Source organism: Pogona vitticeps, chromosome 1, assembly GCF_051106095.1.
Source record: "Pogona vitticeps strain Pit_001003342236 chromosome 1, PviZW2.1, whole genome shotgun sequence".
NCBI lineage: Eukaryota > Metazoa > Chordata > Lepidosauria > Squamata > Agamidae > Pogona > Pogona vitticeps.
Window position 1 is genome coordinate 231,016,947 of NC_135783.1, and position 21,208 is coordinate 231,038,154.

Here is a 21,208-nt window from a genome sequence, read left to right on the forward strand (position 1 = left end):
GTACACACATTGAATTTTGTTTCAGTAGTGATGGAAGGGATCAATTTCTCATTTATCACAAATTTCAGAAAGAGGGCAGGTTACATGCATGGGGGTGGGGGAAGGAATAGTTGTGATATAGAAGTGAGAAAACAATCTGTGTTTTAGGTCTATTAATTTTTTACCCGGTTTTGATACAGAACAAACAAACAGTCTCCTGAAAATAAGCATTTGCTGATCAATGCTTATGAAACCATTGAGACCGCTTCTGAAGGCAACTCTGCTACAAATTCTGCTAACAATGGTAGAATCTTTCCAAGAATCCAAATTAAAAACCCTCAGCTGATGAACCAAGAACAGCAGCAAAGATACAGCCGTGAACCAGGCAGAGAAAACAGGGCTTACCTTCCAGAGCGAGATTATGATGATGACAATGTAAGTGGTTTTTTCAAAGTATATTCCTAAATACTAATTCTTATCTGATTCACTGCTAGTCCAGGATCATGTTATTTGCCATTTTTATTTCTGAATTAGAATCCCCACTCAGGTTAGGTGCTTTTTAAAATGGTCAAGTTCATTTGTTCAGTTGTCAACTCGTTCAGCACTTCCCTGTGATCTTGAGCTTGTGATCTCTTCATGCCGATTCCTTCTCATGGGCTAGTGGCAGTCTTCCCTTTCCTCTGCTGGGTTGCAATGGCAATGGATTTAGTGGAGACCCAGAAATGAGCGATCTTAGTAGCGTTCAGGACAACGGAATCATTAACAAGTCTTCATAAGCGGGCATTGCCTTGGATCAGTCATCTTCCATACACAACCTCTTCCTACAGTTCATTCCCACTTGCAGGTACTATTCCAGAACTTGGAAATGTTGCCTTTTTGAATGATAACTCCCAGAATCCCCCAACCAACATGGTCATTCACCATGCTTGCTGGGGGATTCTGGGAGTTATATTTCAACAAAGAATACTTCCAAACTCTGCTCCCTGATGTTGTTCATTTGCAGCCCTGATCCTTAACACTACCCCAAGCTTTTTACAGCAGGGCTGTAACAACACCAGGTGAAATTTGTCCCAACAATTTAATCATTAGAGAGTGAAGGGTTTTTGTGCTTCATTTCCCCATATAAAACCATGTCACCATACATCGCTAGGACATCTGTTCTATGAAATGTGTGGTCATGTTTCATATATTTGGGCTTCTTTGTGTATGTATTTTTTAAAAAAACAGCAGTCCTTGAGTAAGTGAAATCAGGAGAGGGCCTGCACTACTCCTGATCTCACCCACTCATCATGTAATCCATTGCCACTGTGATCCTGTTGGAAGCTACCCACCCGAAGCTGCTATTTTCTGCTATCTAGGAGGATGGTTGCTATTTGCATGATAAATGTGAATACTCATTGCCACTCTCTCTTGCGCCTAGTATTTAAAAAAAGACCAAATATGTTAAATGAATAATAAATGTATACTTGGGCTCTCAATTTTGTTAGAAAGGCAACATATCCAAAGAGCAGAGATGATCCTGCCACTAACCTCAGAGAGGTGGCCATCTTAGAGGGTTGGGTGTGCTTGCAGAAAACTTTACACCTCCCCCTTTGCTCTGGTAAAGCCTAAAGCACTCAGGAGAGCTGGTATTGCTCAGCACAGCTCTCTGGAATGGCTTCCTCAATGGCTGGCTCAGAGAGTCATGAGAACTAGGCGTATGCGTGAAGTAAGTGGAGATATTGCCTGTGGGTGCAGCACAGACCATTCCCACCCACCCCCGTCAGTCTTTCCATGGGGTCTGCCTTTGACGGCCATTAAAGCCAGGGACAAAGGATGAGATGTATGTAATAAAGCCAGCTTTTAACAGCTGCCACTGTAGAGACACCCTAAAAGTGCTTCTGCTGTCAACCCTCTCCTTCACTGGGAGCCAACACCTTCATTGTCCTCCTTGCCATTGTCTTCTTCTGGGAGACGGGAGTGAGGTATGAGGAAGTTACAAGTGCTGTTCACAATGATATTTTGCTTCAGGTGCTTCAGGCAGCAGGAGAACATATGCTGCTCCTATCAAAGAAGCATGTTCTCTTACTACAGTGTAGTTACAGTAATATGAAAAACTGCATGGAAAAGTTAGTCCTGCTTTGAGTCTTCCAAATGACAGAAGCCTTGTTATTTTCAGAATATCAGTCAAATCCAACTGGAGCAGGCCTATGTAAGAAGCTTATTTACAAAACTGCTAATTCAAACTTTCATTAATTGATTCAATCGATTAACACTCTTTGTTGGATTAGAACTTGCTCTAGAGGTCTCAGGTGGGAGCACCATTTGTAACTTGGAACTGGATCCCAGTGGGCAGATAAACTTTCTGCTTCTTTAAACCACAGATCCCTGGACAGCCTTGTTTCAAACAGTAGTGATTCATACGTAGTTTCAATATGGGATACGTTTATAAATATTTTTAAACAGACATAATGATTCAAAATGGGTACAAAGCAAAACCTTCAAAATGGTTTTAATTACATGTTTTAATGGATTTGTGATGGTCTTCTGCTTGTATCATTGTTTTGATCATCCACCAGTGAACTGAGTGATGTTAGACACTAAAAATCAGATGGCACAATAGTAATAAGAGGTATTATGTCATTGTAGGTAAGAATTTGTTAGCACAGATCTATCAATTTTTTTCAGATGCTCTTTTGAGACAAATGTGTGTTTTTTAGAAACGATCAAGTATTTATTTATTTATTTATTTATTTATTTATTTATTTATTTATTTGGATTTCTATCCTGCCCATCTAGACCAAAGGTCTACTCTGGGCACTTTACAATTTTAAAAACAATAAAACCAATAAACATATATTATAAATACAAGATGGCAAAAGTATAAGAAATTAAGATATGGCAGGAGGGACAGCCTGCCCAAATAGCCAGGTTTTAAGTTTGTTCCTGAAAACACCCAGAGAGGGAGCCAGGCGGATTTCCACTGGCAAGTTGTTCCAAAGGCGAGGGGCCACTGCCGAGAAAGCCTGGTTCCTTGTTTTTTCCTTCCAGACCTCCCTGGACATTAGGCCCCACAGCCACCTGGCCTGGCTGGAACGAGTGACTCTAGCAGAACTGGGTGGGAGAAGACGCTCTGCCAGTAGAATTTGTAATGCTTCTTGCTAGATCATGAAAGTATTACTATTTCTCTTATATCTGCATTTTCTTTCTTTCTTTGATTTATTGTTTGTCTTTGTTCATACCTAATGAAGACATGGCTTGAAATGTCATCAAGAGACAGATTCTGAGTCCAGCTGGAAAGAGAACCTAAGAAGGCTGTGAATTTGAACTCTGCAAAGGCAGCAAGGCAGTTTTGCACTACACTTTCTCAAACCGCTCTATGATTGTTGCTCGGCAACATATAAATCCTTCATACACTGATAAGTCCTGAAATTTATCTTTGGGAAGTGGGTATGTGATGGACCTTCAGTTACACCTGCTATATTTTAAAAAAAGTCAAGAGGAAAAAGGTAAATGCAGCTATGGACATTATCAAGGCATTTCACTATCTTATACTGTATTGGGTACCACAGAAGAAGAGGAAGCAGAGATGGCAAAAAAAAAAAAAAGACATCTGCCCTTTGTCAGTAATATTTTGTAATAATGTATTTTTGTTGGCTTTGACCTTGATTGTAACCTGAGGCAAGATTATTGCTTGATATTTATGAACAGTCCTTGCCACAGGAATCTATGGCTATCTATAAGCTCCACTGGGACACAAATCAGTTCCAGCCAAAGACTGCTGACAGGAGAAGGAAGTAGCAGCGCTTATATTCCAGAGACAACATTACCCTCCCAAATCTACAGCCAGTAACTGGTGGAGTCACACAGTGACTGGAATTGGTGGGGATAGTGAAGAAAAGAAAATGAATAAAAATCAGAACCTCTGGAAGCAGCCATAGTTCAGTAGTACGACACACATTTTGAAAGTCTCATATTTAGCCTGCATCTCAAGGTAAGGCTAAGAAAGAAAACTGTCTGAAACCTTGGTAGGTATTGCCAGTCAGTGTAGGTACCACTGAGCTAGAGAGAGGAATGATCTGTCTTAGAATAAGCCAACCTCATAACCTGTCATATGGCAGGAAATATTTACATATCTAGGGGCATTTTTCACGTTTTGAAAGGATTGTACTTTCCATCTGTGTACTAAGTGTATACCTTGAAAACTATAACCATGAATTAGTCAGAACATTTTGGGCTGCTCAGGATAACTGCAGTGGACAACCTGGTGATAACTAGGGAAAGCCCACGTTTGGTTTTATTACGGGACTCTCTAGATGAGATTCTGAGTACGTCTCTAAAAGCAGTGCACCTCGGAACTGTCTATTCTAACATAAACTCACCTAAATAAGCATTGAGCAAGTAACCTGTTTTTGTGTTGCAGTTGGTCAGTTGAAAAATAGCATGACTTTGTAGCCATGTCTGATGTTTCAGGCATGTAGCACTGAAAGATCAGTATGTTTAGAGGGATAGGATTATAAAACAAGGAAACGTGCATTTGCTTTAACATATGATTTGGCCCTGATTCAGCGGTCTGGCTGAAATATCAAGACCTGATAATTATATAATTATAATTATACTCTACTGAACACATCTCCCACTGTTTTGGACTTATTTCCCTCTTTTAACTTTCCAGACCTTTGCTTTGGGGAATCTTAATTTTTAACTTGACTCCAAAGATTTGTTATTTTTCACAAAATTGGCCAAAGAGTTACGCTTGCTAGATCAGTACACAGTTCTTTTCCTAAGGAGGGTTCCAGGACTGCAAAGTGCATTATTAATGACCTATAGAAACTTTAGCAATGAATCTTTTTGTCCCATAAAGATGCAGAAAATGGAAATATTTCATCTGTTGAATTTAAATTAGTGCTAGAGCTGTAAAACACACACACACAAACAGAGACAGACAGACAGACAGACAGACAGACACATACCAGGTGGTCCCTTCTAGAAGAAGATAGTCCTAATTATTTGTCATCTTATTTAATAACAGAGTGGTACAAGACACATGTATTACTTTCACCATTTGTGAAATTATAACTTTCTTTTTCCCCTCTATGGTTAACAATATCCCTTCGTTCCTTTTGATAGAGTCTTTTCAATCTTTTTTCTTTGCTTTAAAGATAATTTAAATATGAATTTGCTGCTTGCAGCTTCATTTGAACCATGGAATTTAGTGATTATGTAAGGTTCTTAATGGTTTTATGTAAGTACTTCAATATCCTTTTCTCTGTGTTTCTATTTAAATGGTTAAGGGTATGTCTCAGATATTTAACTGTGTTAAAGTTTAATGCTTACTCTTTTCAATTTGTCTTTTAATTGTCATCCTTTGTTCTTAAACAGATAACTTTATTCTATTAAAGTGACTTTCAATATTTCTTTCAGAAATATTAATGCCTTTTGTGTAGATGTCCTTTTATAAAAGTAACTAAAATGGTTCTCTGGCCTTTTTTTTCTTGGGGCAAGTGCCTGAGGAATCTGGGTGTGGCTTTATTAAAATAAACTTTCTCTAATCATGCAGTGGATAAAATTGGTCCAGGCAGGAACCTACAGAGCAGACTGGCTTCATGTTTCCTTCAGTAACCATACTTTATTTATTTATTTATTTATTTATTTATTTATTTATTTATTTATTTATTTATTTATTTATTTATTTATTTATTTATTCAATTTATATGCCGCCCACACTACCCAGAGGTCTCTTATTTGTTAGTTTACCTCAACTGGCACTTACTCTCTCAGTACATTCACTCAGAGACTCTGGTAATGAGAAATAATGAGATATACTGTTTACTTACAGTTCTTCATAGATACAACAAACATCACATTGTGTAAAAATGTTATTACATAACTGAGTTTATCTGGTTAACTAGCTTCATTACTAATTGACTGATTGACTGGTTGCATGGATGACATCATTCTGTCAACTTCTGACTCCCTTGCTAACACTGATGGGGAAAAGGCTGGAAAAAAGAATCTGAGGTATAGAGGAAATTATTGGCTATTACTGAGTTTAATGACACCCAATCCAGTCCAGAAAGGTCCCTCCCAGCCAAAACTCTTAAAGGCACCAACATTTTTCCCCTCCACTTTTTGTTTCACTATGAACATCAAAGGCATTAATTCAGTTCCATCCTCATTGGCCTTATGATTGCCTGGAGAGAACTGGCAGTAACTCAACGGTGGCTGCAGTCACACCAGCAAAGTGTTTCTGAGTGTCTCCTCATTAATTTCAAGAATTTTCTTGGGGGGGGGGTTTCAGATGATGCAAGGCCATTATCGATTCTTTTGTTTCCTCTTCGTGCTATCTCCACATCAAATCCCACCCGCGAGGAGGCTTATTTTTGTTATTGTTGTTGTGGGATTCATTGCACAACAATTAGAGCAGTGTCCTGGGTGAACCAATACTTTTTCTTTCAAGCTGCCTTGTGTTGCTTCCGCCAGTGATGTCATTTGCTTGCATGTCCCCTTATTTATTTATTTTTTAAATTTAGCCAGTGGTGTGTTGGTGTATTGGAAAGTTTTTCATCATCCCCTGAACTTCCTTTATTTCTGGATCCTTCCACCAAGTGGTTCTCCTTCACCTGAGCCCTTTCACAATTTCTTCTTGGGGACTTCATGGTAGAACTGCAATTAAAACGAAGTCTCCGACTACAAGTTTCTCTGCTGCAAGAAGTACCAATGCAGCAGAGAAACTCATACCCATCAAGGAAAAGTTGCTGAAACAGTGATGCAATTAAACTTATTTTTAAAAAGAAAGACAGAAAAAAGAGGTCCCAGAGACATAAACAACCCAGAGGGAAACATTCTAGTACATACCAAAGTGTAGCCAGTCTATCACGTGAAATTTAGGGACATGTTGCAATAATTCAAAAACATGTCAGAAGACACACCCCTGGATATACATCAGCCAGAGTAGCAATCCTGGCTTAATTTTGTTTTAAAGGATTAATTAATTGTACTTAATTACAGCTTGCAATTTCATTTCTCTCAGAAAGGACAAGACATTTGGAAGTAGCCCTGGGAGATTAATTTCTCCACAGGCTCTCTAGGCGACACCATATATCAAGGCTTATCCAGATGGGTGAATTTGGAGCGATCTGGTTCAAGTTTAAAAGGTTCTTATCTTCAGGATAATCTATGTTCTCTCACACTTGTGAAATCCTTCCATTCATACTGGAGATATTCACTCTCCTGTGAGAAACATCCAGGCAGGTCTTTGGACCACTGGTTAACTTGCAAGTAAGGAGGCAGCACCATTGCAAGGGGAAGTCATTAGAGTGAAGTTTGGAGAGACAGAGAGGAGGTAACCCTGCTTTCCCTGCCTTTCCTCTCAGTTGGAGCTGTGGCAGGACTGTGCTGCTTTGTGGGGAAAGAGCCCAAGGAATTGGTCAGTCAGTCCCTGTCCCTCTCCCTCTGTGAGGTGGCAGTGAGAAAGCAGCGGTGGTTCTGTTAGTAGGCGCTAAAAGCCTGAGTAGGCAACCCAAAGATAGTTCTTCCTCTGGTTGGTCCTCTGGCCCAAAGATGTTTGTTGTGTGCATCAGTTCTGGCATGGACCCCAGTGGCAACAACATTGGCAACAACGACACAGGCTCTCTCTCCCATCACTCTGCTTCTCCCTCTGTCTTTTGGTTGCCCCACCAAATGCCCTGTGGGGAGGCTTGGTCCATCCTTGCACATCTCTAATAAAGTCTGCTCCTCTAAGGAAGGACTGGGTTGTGGCATTATTAAAAAGCTGGACCATAGGTGCTTGTGCACGTCGCTGTGGTGAAAGGATATGTACACGAAGGAATATTAAATGTATGACCTGAGGCTGTGAAGAAAAAGGACAACAAATTTTAAAGCTTATCAGAAGTTCAACTCTGTAAGTGCTGAAGAATTCCACTGTTATATTGCCAGAATCACTGAGGCCTACACTCTCAAGTGGTACATTTGCTACTAAGTGCCACCCAACTCACTGTACTGTACTATCTGCACCCAGCTTTCCTACATGAAAGGAGGGAAGCTTCTCCAAGCAAATTATTTCAGGGAACTTTCCTGTACTTTAATCTCTATTTGCCTTGTATTTGAATTATTATTCAAAAATGACATGTCTTCCTCATACACCCTTCTTTAATGAAGTCTGTTAGCTATTTATTGACACAGCCAAATAAAGAAGTATGTCAGTTATTAATATTACTCATCTATCAATGTGGTGACAGCAATAGCAGCGTATCAAACATTTAACATTACAGTTACATAAAGTAAAGTGGCATGGACATCTCAGAATAATTTTTAAGAATAAATGTATCTTTTGTAACATTATGTGGTTCATTTATTACAAAACTACACCGTTAGCTAGCCATGCCTCACATAGCCCACACCTATCAGTGTTAGAATGTTTTCCTGATACTTCATCAATAAAACTGATAGAGAAATGCTGGCCTTCCAAATATTTTGGATCTCAGCTCCCATGAGTCCATGGCCAATGGTAAATAAGTATGGGAGTTGGAATCCAAAACATCTTAAGGATCAAAGGTTCCTCATTCCTGCCTTAAGGAACAGCTATATAGTATGAGGGGAATCACTCTGTGTTTTTGAATGAAACACCCGCCATGCTTTGGAGAATGTGACATTCTTTTTGCTAAAATGAAGGAACATTAGCAAAACTGGAAGTGTAGCCTTGGGAAAGTGCCTGATCTTCTGGGAGATCTCCTGCTTTCAAGGAAAAGGAATATGTTTATGGTGCTATATATATCCTGCCTATATATTTGCAAACATTGAAGGGATATCATATGTCTCCAGTGTTCTTATGTCAAATGTCAAAACAAAACATGGTAATATCACTCCTTGGAACTTCTCATTGGACAAGGAATTAGGGAGCATGTGGCCAGTTATATAATCATTGGGTGTCTCTGAATGTCACTGCTTCTCATGCCCCCCAACAACTACTGACAACAACTACTCTAGTCTAACCTCCAGCCCATGTAACTCACTCAAGAGTACTGACACTTCTTGACTTCGCTTCTTGTGAATTATGCATGAAAGATGATGCTTTTCCCACGGTTATAACTCTGGAATCTACACAACATGACAAGTATACACATGATTGCCTCACCCAGCTTCTTATTGATGATGTAGGTGTGTATCACCAGCCATATAAAGCTGAAATGCAACAAAATCTAGTTCTGGACCTGCCGTAAAGAACACAATATTTGCTAAAAAAATTTAAAAAAAACCCACTAGTATGATTTTTCTGATTAGGTTGCACCATAGAGTCACTAAATAAAATTTGCATTAACCCTTCTAAGAGGCATACTGTATACTACATTTGTCAAAGAATAAGAAGTAATGTAGAAGTTATGGGAGGAGAATAGCAAGGTTGTGTTACTTATGCGCAAAAGCTTCAGTGGCAGCCATGCACCAAAACTTGGTTATTTATCCAGAGAATTTTGTCTTTCCATTTAACTCTGTGAAAATTCCTTTGGAGAAGCAAGCCATTGGTATAATGTATTCCCTTTGTTTCTGTATTACTGATGATTTCATCGTGAATTTTGATGTGTAGTTTGCATGAGGTTTGTAATAGATAGAGTTTAAATTATATATTTCCCATCTATCCGTCTCAGAGTATGAGCAAAGATTAAATCCATGTGGCTCATTTTTTCTTCTTTTTTCGTGTCTACCTACATGAGAAGCAGTTTTACTTTATGTTTACAGTACATTAAGACATGTAGCGCTGGAAAGGTTTTTGTAACTGTTCATAGCCTTCTACTTTACTTAGACTGATATTTAATTATTGACATATACGGTATTAAGTGGGAAGTAGTTTCAAAAGTTTTTGTTTGCTATGGATTTTGAAAAGTAGATAATACAGATTCATAGTTTGTACTGTCCAATAAATGTTGACACTGCTTTGCAATTCATCTTCCACAAGATGGTGCTGTGTTGCTTCTTAATTGTAACTTAAATACAGCTGCAAAAATATCAAAAGTACAATACGCCTTATATTAAAACAGACAACTGCCTTATCGAATGCTACTGTTGTTTAAGTATTCTTATTTTCTATATTCTAATAAAAGCCCGTCCAAGATGCTTCAAATATTAGCCGCATTTTAATCTGATTACAATAAAGATTATTGTGGCACCTTCAAGATTTATCTAGCATAGGTAAAGGTAAAGGTTCCCCTTGACATTTAGTCCAGTTGTGTCCGACTCTGGGGGGTGGTGCTCATCCCCATTTCCAAGCCATAGAACCAGCATTTGTCCGAAGATAAATAGCTGGTGGTACCTATTTATCTACTCACATTTTTATATGCTTTCGAACTGCTAGGTTGGCAGGAGCTGCGACAAGCGACGGGGGCTCACTCCGTCGCGTGGATTCGATCTTACAACTGCTTGGTCTTCTGACCCTGCAGCACAGAAGCTTCTGTGGTTTAACCTACAGCTCCACCACATCCCTCTTATCTAGCATAACCTTTGGTAAACTGTAGTTCACAAGTAAATCCTTAGCAGAAATAAGAAGTCGTTTAAGGCGTGACAACTAAGATTGCTTCAGAAATTCTTCCAGTTAGGATCCAAAAATAGTTGGTGCCCATCAAGATTATTTTAAATGAACATATTTTTAATGTATTGATTGCTAACCTCATTGGCAAGTGGGTTTCAACTCAAGCACAAACTGTAAGATGATAGCTCTACTCAGGTAAATGTGGTGATGGTGATGATGACAGGTGCAGGTATGGATTGTGGTTTGTAAGAGTTTGTCTACACAAGCTCTTTTAGGGTGGGGTGCAGGCTGAATAGGATTGCTTGGAGTTGGTTAGGGGGTCAAAGTATGCCATTTGGCCTACTCATGCAACCCTATGCAGCACAGAGGCTTCTGCAGTTTGATCCACAACGCCACCACGGTGGGTCTGTCAAGCATGCTAAACCCAATGCAAATGCAGGAGTATTTTCACAAGTAAATGCCACCTTAGTTTGCTTCTCTCAGGGGCTGTGAAGGATGCATTCCCATTGCAGTCGCCAGCGCAGCTGGCCTCTGTATCTGGAAAGGCAGCACTATTTGGTTCTTTGTCTCAGATGCAAAATGTCTTAGGCAGCCCTCACCACCTGGAAACCTTATAGGTGCTACCAGGAACTCTGTCAAGAAGGAAAAGATACAAATTTAATATTTGTGGTAGGAATGGGGGTTTAGGAATGTTGGCCCATTCGGATTTCTGTCATTGTCCCATGACATCCAGTGTTGAACAGGAAGGACAAAGACTTCAGGCGGGGAAATCAGAATAAGCCGAGTTTTAAAAAAAGAATTTTAAGACAAAAATTAACAGAATCAAGAACAGAAATGGCAAAGGGACCTCCCTTCCTGCACTTCTGAGTTCTGCCCTTTCAAATAAAATCCCTGATTTTGTATGCAAGGGTGTGAGAGAGTGAGTCAATCGGGGTGTGTTAAAGATCAAAAACTCTCATTTACATCTCACATTATGCTAATGTCTGGATATACTTTCAAATGTTTTGAATGTGCTTTTGGTAGTAAAATAGCCAGCATGCCCTTCCTTGTACAATCCTGCCCTCTGCCAAACTTTTGCTTTTATATACACAACAATCGGGAAAAAAAGTGCTATAAAATCACAGGATGCAGCTGCAGCAGGCAAGTTATAAATGAGTTTGGTCTGACCACATAAGCAACTATCGATTCATATTGGAATGACCTTTTGTGAGCAGGTAATATTTCAGAACATTGTCAAAACAGTAGTCAAATTTCAAAAGACCTACAACTATGAGATACATTATTAAAATGTTTTAGTCCTTAAATTGCCACTGGCAGAAGTGGCCTACTCAGTGTCTACAAGCCTTTAAGGAGAGTCCAATTCCTGTTGATCAGGCTCATCATCCATTCATCCAGTCTGTGCAGAACTGTGCAGTAACAACACCTTTGATCTTGCCTTGACTGATTTCCAATTCATTGGCCCTAATCCAATCCATTGCACAGCCACCCACCCACAGAGCACATTCACCTGCTGAAGAAGTGAACTAAAAGTGGAGCGGTATCTACCAACATGCAGATGGCAATGTGCTCCAAAACTCTGGATAAACCCATGGAGTGGCTTCCTACAGATGATCAAACTGAGCTCTGCAAAACCCCAAACTGGAGAGTTCATGTGGCCAGGCTTCATGGCTGAGTGAGCTTTTGAGCCTGAGTCTCCCCAGCTGCCATAGAGGCTCTAAGCCTCCCGACAAAGGGCATAACCGGCTGATCTATGTGTCTTTTCTTCTATGTCAAGCAAAAGGTGTTAATGAAATTAAACTAAAATTGTGTGGTATGCACCTTATCATATTTTTTATCCGTAAGAGATTGTTTCGTGACTTTTTAGCCAATAACAGGGACCTACCTCCACTCACTCTTAACCTTTTACTGTGCATAGGTCTTGGCAGCAAAAAGCATGAATCAGGGCTTCTGGATAGAGGAGGCTGAATGAAATCATACATCAACATGTGTCACTTCATAGATGGTAAATGGTGATGTGTGTTTATGCATGTGTCCATTCTGGGGAACTGAAACCTGAAATATTCCTATAGAAAGGTGTGCTTATTGTGGTGGCAAATGGGAAACAATGGTCATCATCAACAGCTTTTATTTATTGCTCTTTTCCAAAACGATCAACTGCAAACAGATACATGGAGCGAGAGAGTGGCCCATGCAGACAAACCCACTGACAGTATTGTTCCCCAATTTTATATTGGCTTAGGAGGCATTTGAGCTTACCATGATTACATGCACGTGATTATCATGAGTGCATGCCTCTCTAGATCAGCAAACTGGTATTTGTTTGCCTGTGCCATTTGTTTCACAGGAAATATGCCTGAAAGGATGAAATTGGCACCACCAGCAATTTTTTCCAAACAGATCCCTTCTCTTTGCATGTCATTTCTGGTTTGCAAAATCCACATATTTACATACCGTATGTCTTGCACCCCCCTTTGCCCTTGTACATGTTCGTTTCCTGTCTTCTCCAGTAATCTGTATCAAGATTACCTGCCACCACTATATTATCAAGGAAGAGAGGAAATTATATATGTGTTTGTGAAGTATATATCTGCCCACTCAAAACATTTGCCCCCTTCAAAAAATACATGAGAATGCTCAAAAGTCACATAGTACTGAATATGTTTATTCATTAAGATCAGCTTGCAGGTCCTAATGGAATGCCTAATTAGGAATGTCCCACAGCCTAATTAGGAATGTCCCACAGCCATTTCTTGCCCTGTATATTGATTTCTATGGCTTTTTGAATCCTGTTTGCACATTGTTAAATTGCTACTCTTCCTTTCATCATGTTATTTTTGCAGCCACATCATCTGACTGCCTTGATACAGAGCAGGAGTAATATTTATGTATGCCTGATGGAAGAGAGCGATCCATTAACTGAGCGAGCCAAACTGAGTGGGAGTATTAGGGCTTGTTCTTCCTGACAAGCAGGATGATTAAACTGCTCTTGGGCCAACCATCTGGCCTAAAGCCAAAAATATTTTTTATTTAAAGATTAAATATACCAATGTTTTTAGTACAGATTTCAACTACATCATGATGTTCATCTTAGGGATCAGCAACTTGTAAAACTAGCTCACAAACAGGGCTCTGTAATAAACATGGTCTGGAGCTGGCATGACATTGTCTTTGAGTTACAGAGACGGTTTCTCAACAGGTCCATATGATTATTCATATTTAAACTGGCAACCTTCTAGTTTACATGGCTGAAAAGACAAGCTCAGCACTAGACTGGGTTGTACATTGCAGAGTTTAGAAAAAAGTTACCGTATTTTTTGCACCATAAGACGCACTTTTTCCCCACAAAACAGGGGGGTGGAAAGTCTGTGCGTCTTATGGAGCGAAGAAAACAGATTATATTTTCCTGTTTTCTTCTCCTTAAAAATTGGTGCATCTTATGGAAAGGTGCGTCTTATGGAGCGAAAAATACGTACTTTTTGGTGGTTATAACTTCCAGAAACTTCAAGCAAGCATGGCAATAAACCATGGTGGCTGGAGAGGGGTTGGCAGCTGTAGTGAAAAGTGTAGCTTTTCCAAGCTCTGATTTATTTATTTTTTTGGCCAATGGGATAGTGCTGAATCGAGACAACTACCTGTGAAACCTCAGTGCTTTTGTGACATAGTGCTATATTGGAAAAGCTCAATAAAAATATTGTTCAGAGGAGAGGCAAGAAGCTCTCACTTGAGGGGTGATGTTGTCATTGTACTGTCATGCCATAACCCACCATCTGTGTCACCTAAGGAAACACCTGCCATTGCCCCTTCAGACTGATATAAGTGATTATACCTGACAGAAACAAACAAATGAACAAAATCATATAAAATGTGAGCAGAATTGTTAGAAAAAAAAATACTAGCTCTTGCTTGCTGAACAAAAAAGAATGAATGCCCATGGAAAAAAGACCAGGTTTATTCATAATTAGCTCTATGTTGTGGGAAACATACTGGAAACATATTGAATAGAACTGTGTACTAGGGCAGTGGGGAACAAAACTGATTTGTATTTTGGTTTCTGTATTTATAGTTTATAAAGTAGAATAAAATTTATTTTAAAAAAAAGAACCGTGCCAACTCCGGCACAAACTGTGGGCTGACCTGCAGTACAAACACATCCTATTGTTAGTATTTTAAATATGAGACTTTAATTCTAATTGTATTTCAGTAGTATATTGAGTTTAATTCTATTTCAATATTTATGACCTAATGTATTTTAAATCTAGTGCTTTTAACTATATTATAAGCCACCTGGGCTTTTAGTTCTGGAAAAAAAGTAGCATATTAAAAAAATAAAATTAATTAATTAATGGTTACCATCTACAGAAGGCAAGGAATACCTAATTTGACTAAAATGTGGGGAGATTGGGCATGTAGATTTAACATAAGTTTTCCACAATAATTTCTGTCTAAAATGTTGCCCAATATAAACATTTGTAGCACAAAGATGAGGAAAAAATGGGGAACGATGAGACAGGAGTAATTAGAAGTTAACATTTAAAATTTAGGAGGCCCTCAGCTTATGTGATAGTATGTTGTTTCAAATGAGAAATAGAAACAAATTTAGGTGCTATATCTAAATAAGATATTGGAGAAACAAGAAAAAGAAAACATCTGATTTTAGAATGATTGTTATGAAAGGAATGGAGGCATACTTTCTGTACCTGATGTATATAGCTTTTGTTAGGTTTTTTGTTGATCAGCAAATGGCTTTAGGATTATGCAGTTATCAGCAAATGTATGGTTAATCAATGCAATGAGTTACTCTGTAACTGCAGTCCACCAGGGAATTAATCTCACTGGAAAAAATTACTTCCCAGTAAACTTGCAGAGAGTTGTACCTATAGGCCAAAATGCACACATGTTATCTGTTATGAGTGGAACATACACATTTGCATTTATTTGTTTTTATTTATGCTATTAATAATCTTTTTTTCCAAATAAATTATTTAAAGTATTATACAAAATGATTAAATTTCTCAACATTAAAAAAGCAGTAATTGTGAAAGACACTCAGTTTTATATTTAGCCTGCAGAAAATGGTAAGCATAAATTCACACAGTCCACTCAAAATGGACATGCAATTTTATTATGGAAAATAGGCCTGCCCATAACACAATTCACAGTGGCAGATGACAATACTGGCATTAAAATAAGTTCAAATAATAATCTACTTCAGTGATGGTCCCAGTTTAATACAGACAGATGGACTAATAGTATATATAAGACAAATATTTTTATAAAAATACTAACAGCAAATGACATACTAACAGCAAATGTGGCACATTTAAGATCAATAAATATTTAATTGCATAAATTTCCATGGGCTACAGTCCACTTTGTCCTATGGATAAACTGTTGAACTGAGGAGTGCACCCACAGAAAAACATATACAAAGAGTACAGAGAGAGGTAAAATTAAAGTAAAATGAAATGGGAAAGAATACAGTGACATTTATATGGAAGTTTAAATATATACAAAACAACTATAGTGACCACTCACGAATCAATGGCTGGTCTTTGTCTGACAATAATATGCCTTTGCAACAATAAATTAACTAATGGATTGTATCACATATAAAAATAACTCTTTCACTTCCTCTTTCACATAAGCATGTTGCTTATGTAATCATCTAGAAAGCACAAGAGCTGACAGTGCATGAATTTGCTTACAACAGAGGCTACACTGTAAGCAAAGTAATGAGTATGTTTCCAACATGGGCCAAAAATATCTGCTGATCACAGGTTACATCCCCATACTCAACATTAGGTATCAATTTTATTTCTATTTCAGAAGGGCAATATTTTTTTGATTCATCACAATGCTTCCCCCCCCCTCCATCAGTGCTTCTCAGATTATGACAAGTTCTCCCTGATGACATGTCGACAATAACTTTCTAACTCTGCATCATGTGAGAATGAGATCGTTCATCCAGTGTGTGTTGGTACGCTCACAGCCAGCTCAGGGACAGTCTGGAAGTGTTATGCCCAAGGAGAGCTGAGCTATTTTTGAAGTAAAGCACATCCGTTTCTGCTTATGGGTCGGTGAGATGGTCTGTCCTGTAAAATAGTGGACAAGAGAGGAACTGGCAAATGCAGATACAATATAAGGATTGCCGACAGTTAAAGCATGCCTGTAAACGCTAGCATGATTTTATATTTCCAAACGTGTAGAGGCAAAGCTTTCTGCCTTTTCTTGTCTCCTAGGGATTACTCCAGGCTAACAGTAAAACCAACACATCATCTGCTGGGACCTCTCTCGAGTCTCTCCAGCTTCTCTCATTTTATTTGGGGACACCACATAGACACCATGAGGGAGTGGACTATTGATTCCGTGAAAGTCCACGACGAAACAAATTTGTTTGTCTCAAAGGTGCCACAGTACTTTTGTTTGAATGTTTGCTTGTGGTAAACATCAAATCAGGTTTTCAGAGCGATAGCCACGTTCGTGTTGAAACAGACCAGATCATGGTGTGCTCTTTGAAAAGCCACGTGATGTTCAGCGCAAACAAAACAAAACGAAAACCAGACGTATTCTGGCTCCATTAAGATTAACACATATCTTTCAGTGTAGACAGACCTTTGGGGGTTGCGATCTGCTTTTCGACATGCAGCAGCGCGTCTTGAACAAGTGGATTGGACATCCCAAAAAATAAAAAATAAAAGTCACACGCTGAAATATATGTGATCATCCTAAAGGTGCCACAACGGGAGCAGAAGAACGCGTTTCCTTGCGCTTGAGAATCTGACAACTGCGTGAAACACACACTCCTCTCTTCGGGAAACGCTTTCCGACTCAATGATCCGGTAGCTGCTTCCCAAATCGCTCCCGGAGCGTCCCATTCGACCTGCCACCTCCCAGATCCCTGCACCCAAGGTTGCTGAAATGTTGGCTAGGACACCCTCCCCCCGCCTGGCCTAGAAAGAGTTAAAGGATTTCCGTGGACGCCTATTGGGCAGCCCGGGCGGAGATTTGCCGTTCCGATTTTGTGGAGGAAGAAAGTTGCTGAGTCTTGGAAGAGAGCGAAAGGGAGGGAAGGAGAGTGGGGCGGGAGAGGGAGGGAGGGAGGGCGCACGCACACGCACACACACTCGCTCTCTCGCTCGCTCGCTCTCTCTCTCTCACACACACACACCCCGAACTCCCAGCCCGGAAAGACGGCTCCGAGCCGGGAGCGATGGCGAAGGCATTCCTCCCGAGCCAGGGCCTTGGGGAGCTCGGCGTCTGAGGAGGAGGAGGAGGCGCTCCAACAGGCACGAAACTTTCCGGATCCCCAGAGAGTCGCAGGGCAGCCGCCAGGCTCGTTCCGGACAGGGACGGCTGCCATGGCCGGGGCGCCGGCGGCGTAAGGAAGCAATCTTGCCCGCCCGCCCGCCCGGCCGCCTCTTCTTCGCCTCCGTGCCTGGATTCCTCCTCGGAGCCCGCTGGCCGGAGCAAGAACGCCCGCCGCCTTCGCGCCTGATCCCGCCGCGGCCAAGCTGAGCGGGGTCTCCCGCGGGGGCCTTTGCTGAAGCCAAGCGCGCCCCCCCCACAGACCCTCAAGAACACCGGCCGTTCTGCCCCCGTCGGCCCCGGAGCGGCGGCATAAAAAGGGCTTGGGCTCACACACACACACGCACACACACACAGAGTTTTAATTCCCACCCCGCTCCCCGCACCCGCCGCTGCCGTCGTCATGTCCCCGGGGAGGGGGCTCCTGCCTTACCCCGCCGCTGCCTACCTCTGCGTCCTCTCCTCTTTCTTCCACGGTGTGCGAGGTTAGTAGCTTCCTTCACCATCCGATTTCATTTCGGGGGGGGGGGGGACGACGACGACGGGTGGCGAAGTAAACCCCTCAGGGGGCGGGCGGGCGGGGGAGCCGGGCGTGAAGTTTCGGGGCCGATTTCTCCCCTCACCCACTCCCGCTGCGCGAAAGTCGCCAAACTCCAAGGGCAGGCGATCTGAGTTATTCCGTGGATTAGGGAGAAGTTCCCTGGGAGTGCCAGCAAGGGCTGACTGAGCCAAAGACCCTTGAGGTGTGCCCCAGTCTCAGAGTCTGGTAGTGGAGAGGAATGTAGAATAAACAGCGAGAGAGAGTCTTGAACTCAGGAGGCGCGAGTTCAAATCCTTGTTGGAGCGCGGGAACTGGGGGGGGGGGAGCGGGCAAAGGCGTACCACTCCTTCAACATCTTGCATACTTAAAAAAAACAATTAAGGTCGCCATAAATCCGAAGTGACTTAATGGCACATAACAAGAGCGGCAGCAACAAAACAAACTCTTAAAGCATAAAAAGTTCAGTGTGAGGAGATAAACATTGCAGCAGCAGACGTGCAAATCAGTACATAGGTGGATAATTTATCCTACACGTAATAGTTAAAATAATTGCAGCTGATTAAAACTCCTGGAGCCTTGGAAAGTGGAGATCAATGCAAGGTATCAAAAGTGCAGGCATTGATTTGAATTAAGGCTGGGGTGCAAACCATCCTGTGCTGGCGTATTTGGAAACACTAAGAATTTAAGGAAAACTTGTTTCTTGTTTTGGAGATGCTTGTGATTGGAAGTGAGCGAGTGGCCAAAGAGACTCAGTCGGTCAAATGTTTTGAGCATCCCAGTAAAAGCATCCCAGAAAGGGAAGCCAAGAGCTGCTGGAATAGAGGTGCCAATTTTTTTAAAAAAGTGAATTGATTATGCAGTTTGCGTAGACTTTCTCCATTGCAAAAGAAAAGTAACATATTTTACTAATTCATATGCACAAACACTTATCACATAAACTTGGTTTCCATAAAATCTGTGCCTAGATAGAAAGACCACTTAAAAATGACACTTCAGAGGAGCAGGCCTCCCAAGATGGACCGTGTTTATCCTGCAGCACCAGAGAGGCCTCTGTGGTGGGTTTCTCTTTCCGAGCCAAGGAAAAGCATATACTGCGGAGGTGTTTATAGTGTTAAAATTGGCTGTCTTGTAAGGAGGCCTTTTATAAAGGAGTCAAGTTGGGTTCATAGACACATGCAGATGCAGTTGCTTTCCAGGCCCTGGAAAATGTAGGTGTGTTATTAAAATGTAGATAAGGATGTGGCTTGGAAATTATCAAAGGTCCACAGGCTGAAGTTGCAATATGAGAATGGTTGAAGAGTAAGTTCAGCCAGGAAAAACAGTGTGGTCTAATGGATAGAGCATCAGACTAGGACTCAGGAGACCTGGGTTCAAATTCCCAATCAATCATGGGGAGTCTGTGTGTGTGGGGGGGGCAACAATAAATAAAACCGTAGAAACCTTATTAGTGTCACCTTAAGGTGGAAGCAGCTTGGTGGCATATGCAAGGCATATAACAAGAAGTGTGGCCATGCTGGTCTCTGAAGTGGCTTCCCACATATAGATGTTTTCTGTGTTTAATTGTTTTTTTTTCAGTAAACAGAACACTTATGTGCATCACCTCCCCATCGTCCTGCTGTTGGAGCAAGTGAGAAATGGCTATGAGCTTTTCATGTCAAATGGTATTAATACAGTTGGTACTGAGGTTTCAAATTCTTGCTGCTCAGGTAGACTGCTCCTGCTTCGATGATCTTGTATGGGATAAAAAGCAAAAAAGCAAAATACTTTAGATCCATGTCACGTGCCTTTTGACTGTCTCCTACAATATCCTCAATGAATCGTTCAATGTATGTTAGGCTGGAGATTCCAGGCCAAGGCAGTGGTGCCATGGTACCACCCTGCCTGGCCTGGCCTGGTGTCCCTGTTAAGACTCTACAAACTAAGATTTCACCATATTTCTGATTGTCATGCTAGAGATAGGTCTATTATTTTGTTTTATTTTGGAAGGGCATATGATCTGAGGGTGGCCGTTGATTCAAAGGATATATTTAGAGTCTGATTTATTGTTGTGGCAGAATCTAAATGGATTGCCAGATAATGTTTTAACTGGATTGTTACCAAATTTCTGTGACCCCAATCGGGAGGAAAATATCCGCAGAGAAGTCATTATGTGGAAGGGGAAAAACACATTCATGTGGCAAAGAGTCCATGGTTTTCTACTGACTGTGCAGCCTGTATTTTAAATTACCCACGCTGCTGTCTTAGAAATAGGCAAAATATGCATTTTGACACCTGGGCCATGTAATTGTGGTTTGACTTACTGTTTTATTGATCTCAGTAGAGAATGTAGAAATGCAGGATAAATATCTGTTACGCGTAACTTGTAAGTTTAGAAATGCAGGATAAATATCTGCTTATGCGTAACTCAGCCACTGGTTTGGGATGTGGAAATAGCAGTTAATAATTTTATTATTTTTCAAGGTATTAGCTAAATGGACAAGTATGTTTGGTAGATTAGGGCTGTTGAATAGGAAGAGCCCAGCGTATATTTCATTCTTAGAGGCAAAGGCAAGAGGACTCTTGATTATGACATGCTGGGTCCTTGCAACAGTGAATGGACCTTGATGCTTTGGGTGGGTCCCCTTCTAAGTACCCTGAATGACTGCTGTTCATGGATAGGGGATACTAATCTGCTTGTAGGATGGGACTGGAACTTCCTTGACAATTGTTTAGCAATAATGTACAGATAGATAGATAAAACTTTATTACGGTCAAAAACCAGCCACAAATAAAACATTGAAATATATAAATATACAGAGGTATGCAAAAATATTGGGATCAAATGCAAATACTCGGTTCTGAGGTGAACAACAGCAGCATCAAAACATCTCTCCTAAAGCAAT

General features: G+C 40.7%; 2 protein-coding genes and 1 long non-coding RNA gene across 4 annotated transcripts in view; 2 read left to right on the forward strand and 1 right to left on the reverse strand.

Annotated features, from left to right (window-relative positions):
• The window catches only part of MUC13 (mucin 13, cell surface associated), a 45,148-nt gene extending 39,774 nt beyond the window's left edge, over nt 1–5,374 (forward strand). The window contains exons 16-17 of the mRNA XM_078387061.1: nt 180–414; nt 3,210–5,374. Coding sequence (XP_078243187.1) covers nt 180–414; nt 3,210–3,245 — 271 coding nt within the window. The 3' untranslated portion in view covers nt 3,246–5,374. The remainder of the gene's footprint in view (nt 1–179; nt 415–3,209) is intronic.
• A 10,206-nt stretch (nt 5,375–15,580) lies between these two features.
• LOC140702974 (uncharacterized) lies at nt 15,581–18,379 on the reverse strand. The gene is made up of 2 exons (XR_012082252.2): nt 18,234–18,379; nt 15,581–16,572 (listed from the first exon to the last, which is right to left on the reverse strand). It is a non-coding gene; the product is annotated as an uncharacterized LOC140702974 (long non-coding RNA).
• Nucleotides 18,007–21,208, forward strand: part of ITGB5 (integrin subunit beta 5) — a 100,305-nt gene continuing 97,103 nt past the window's right edge. The window contains exon 1 of one of the 2 annotated variants that reach the window (XM_020814550.3): nt 18,007–18,270. In XM_020814550.3, coding sequence (XP_020670209.3) covers nt 18,189–18,270 — 82 coding nt within the window. In that variant the 5' untranslated portion in view covers nt 18,007–18,188. The remainder of the gene's footprint in view (nt 18,271–21,208) is intronic. The other variant, XM_072985020.2, reaches the window with a different exon arrangement.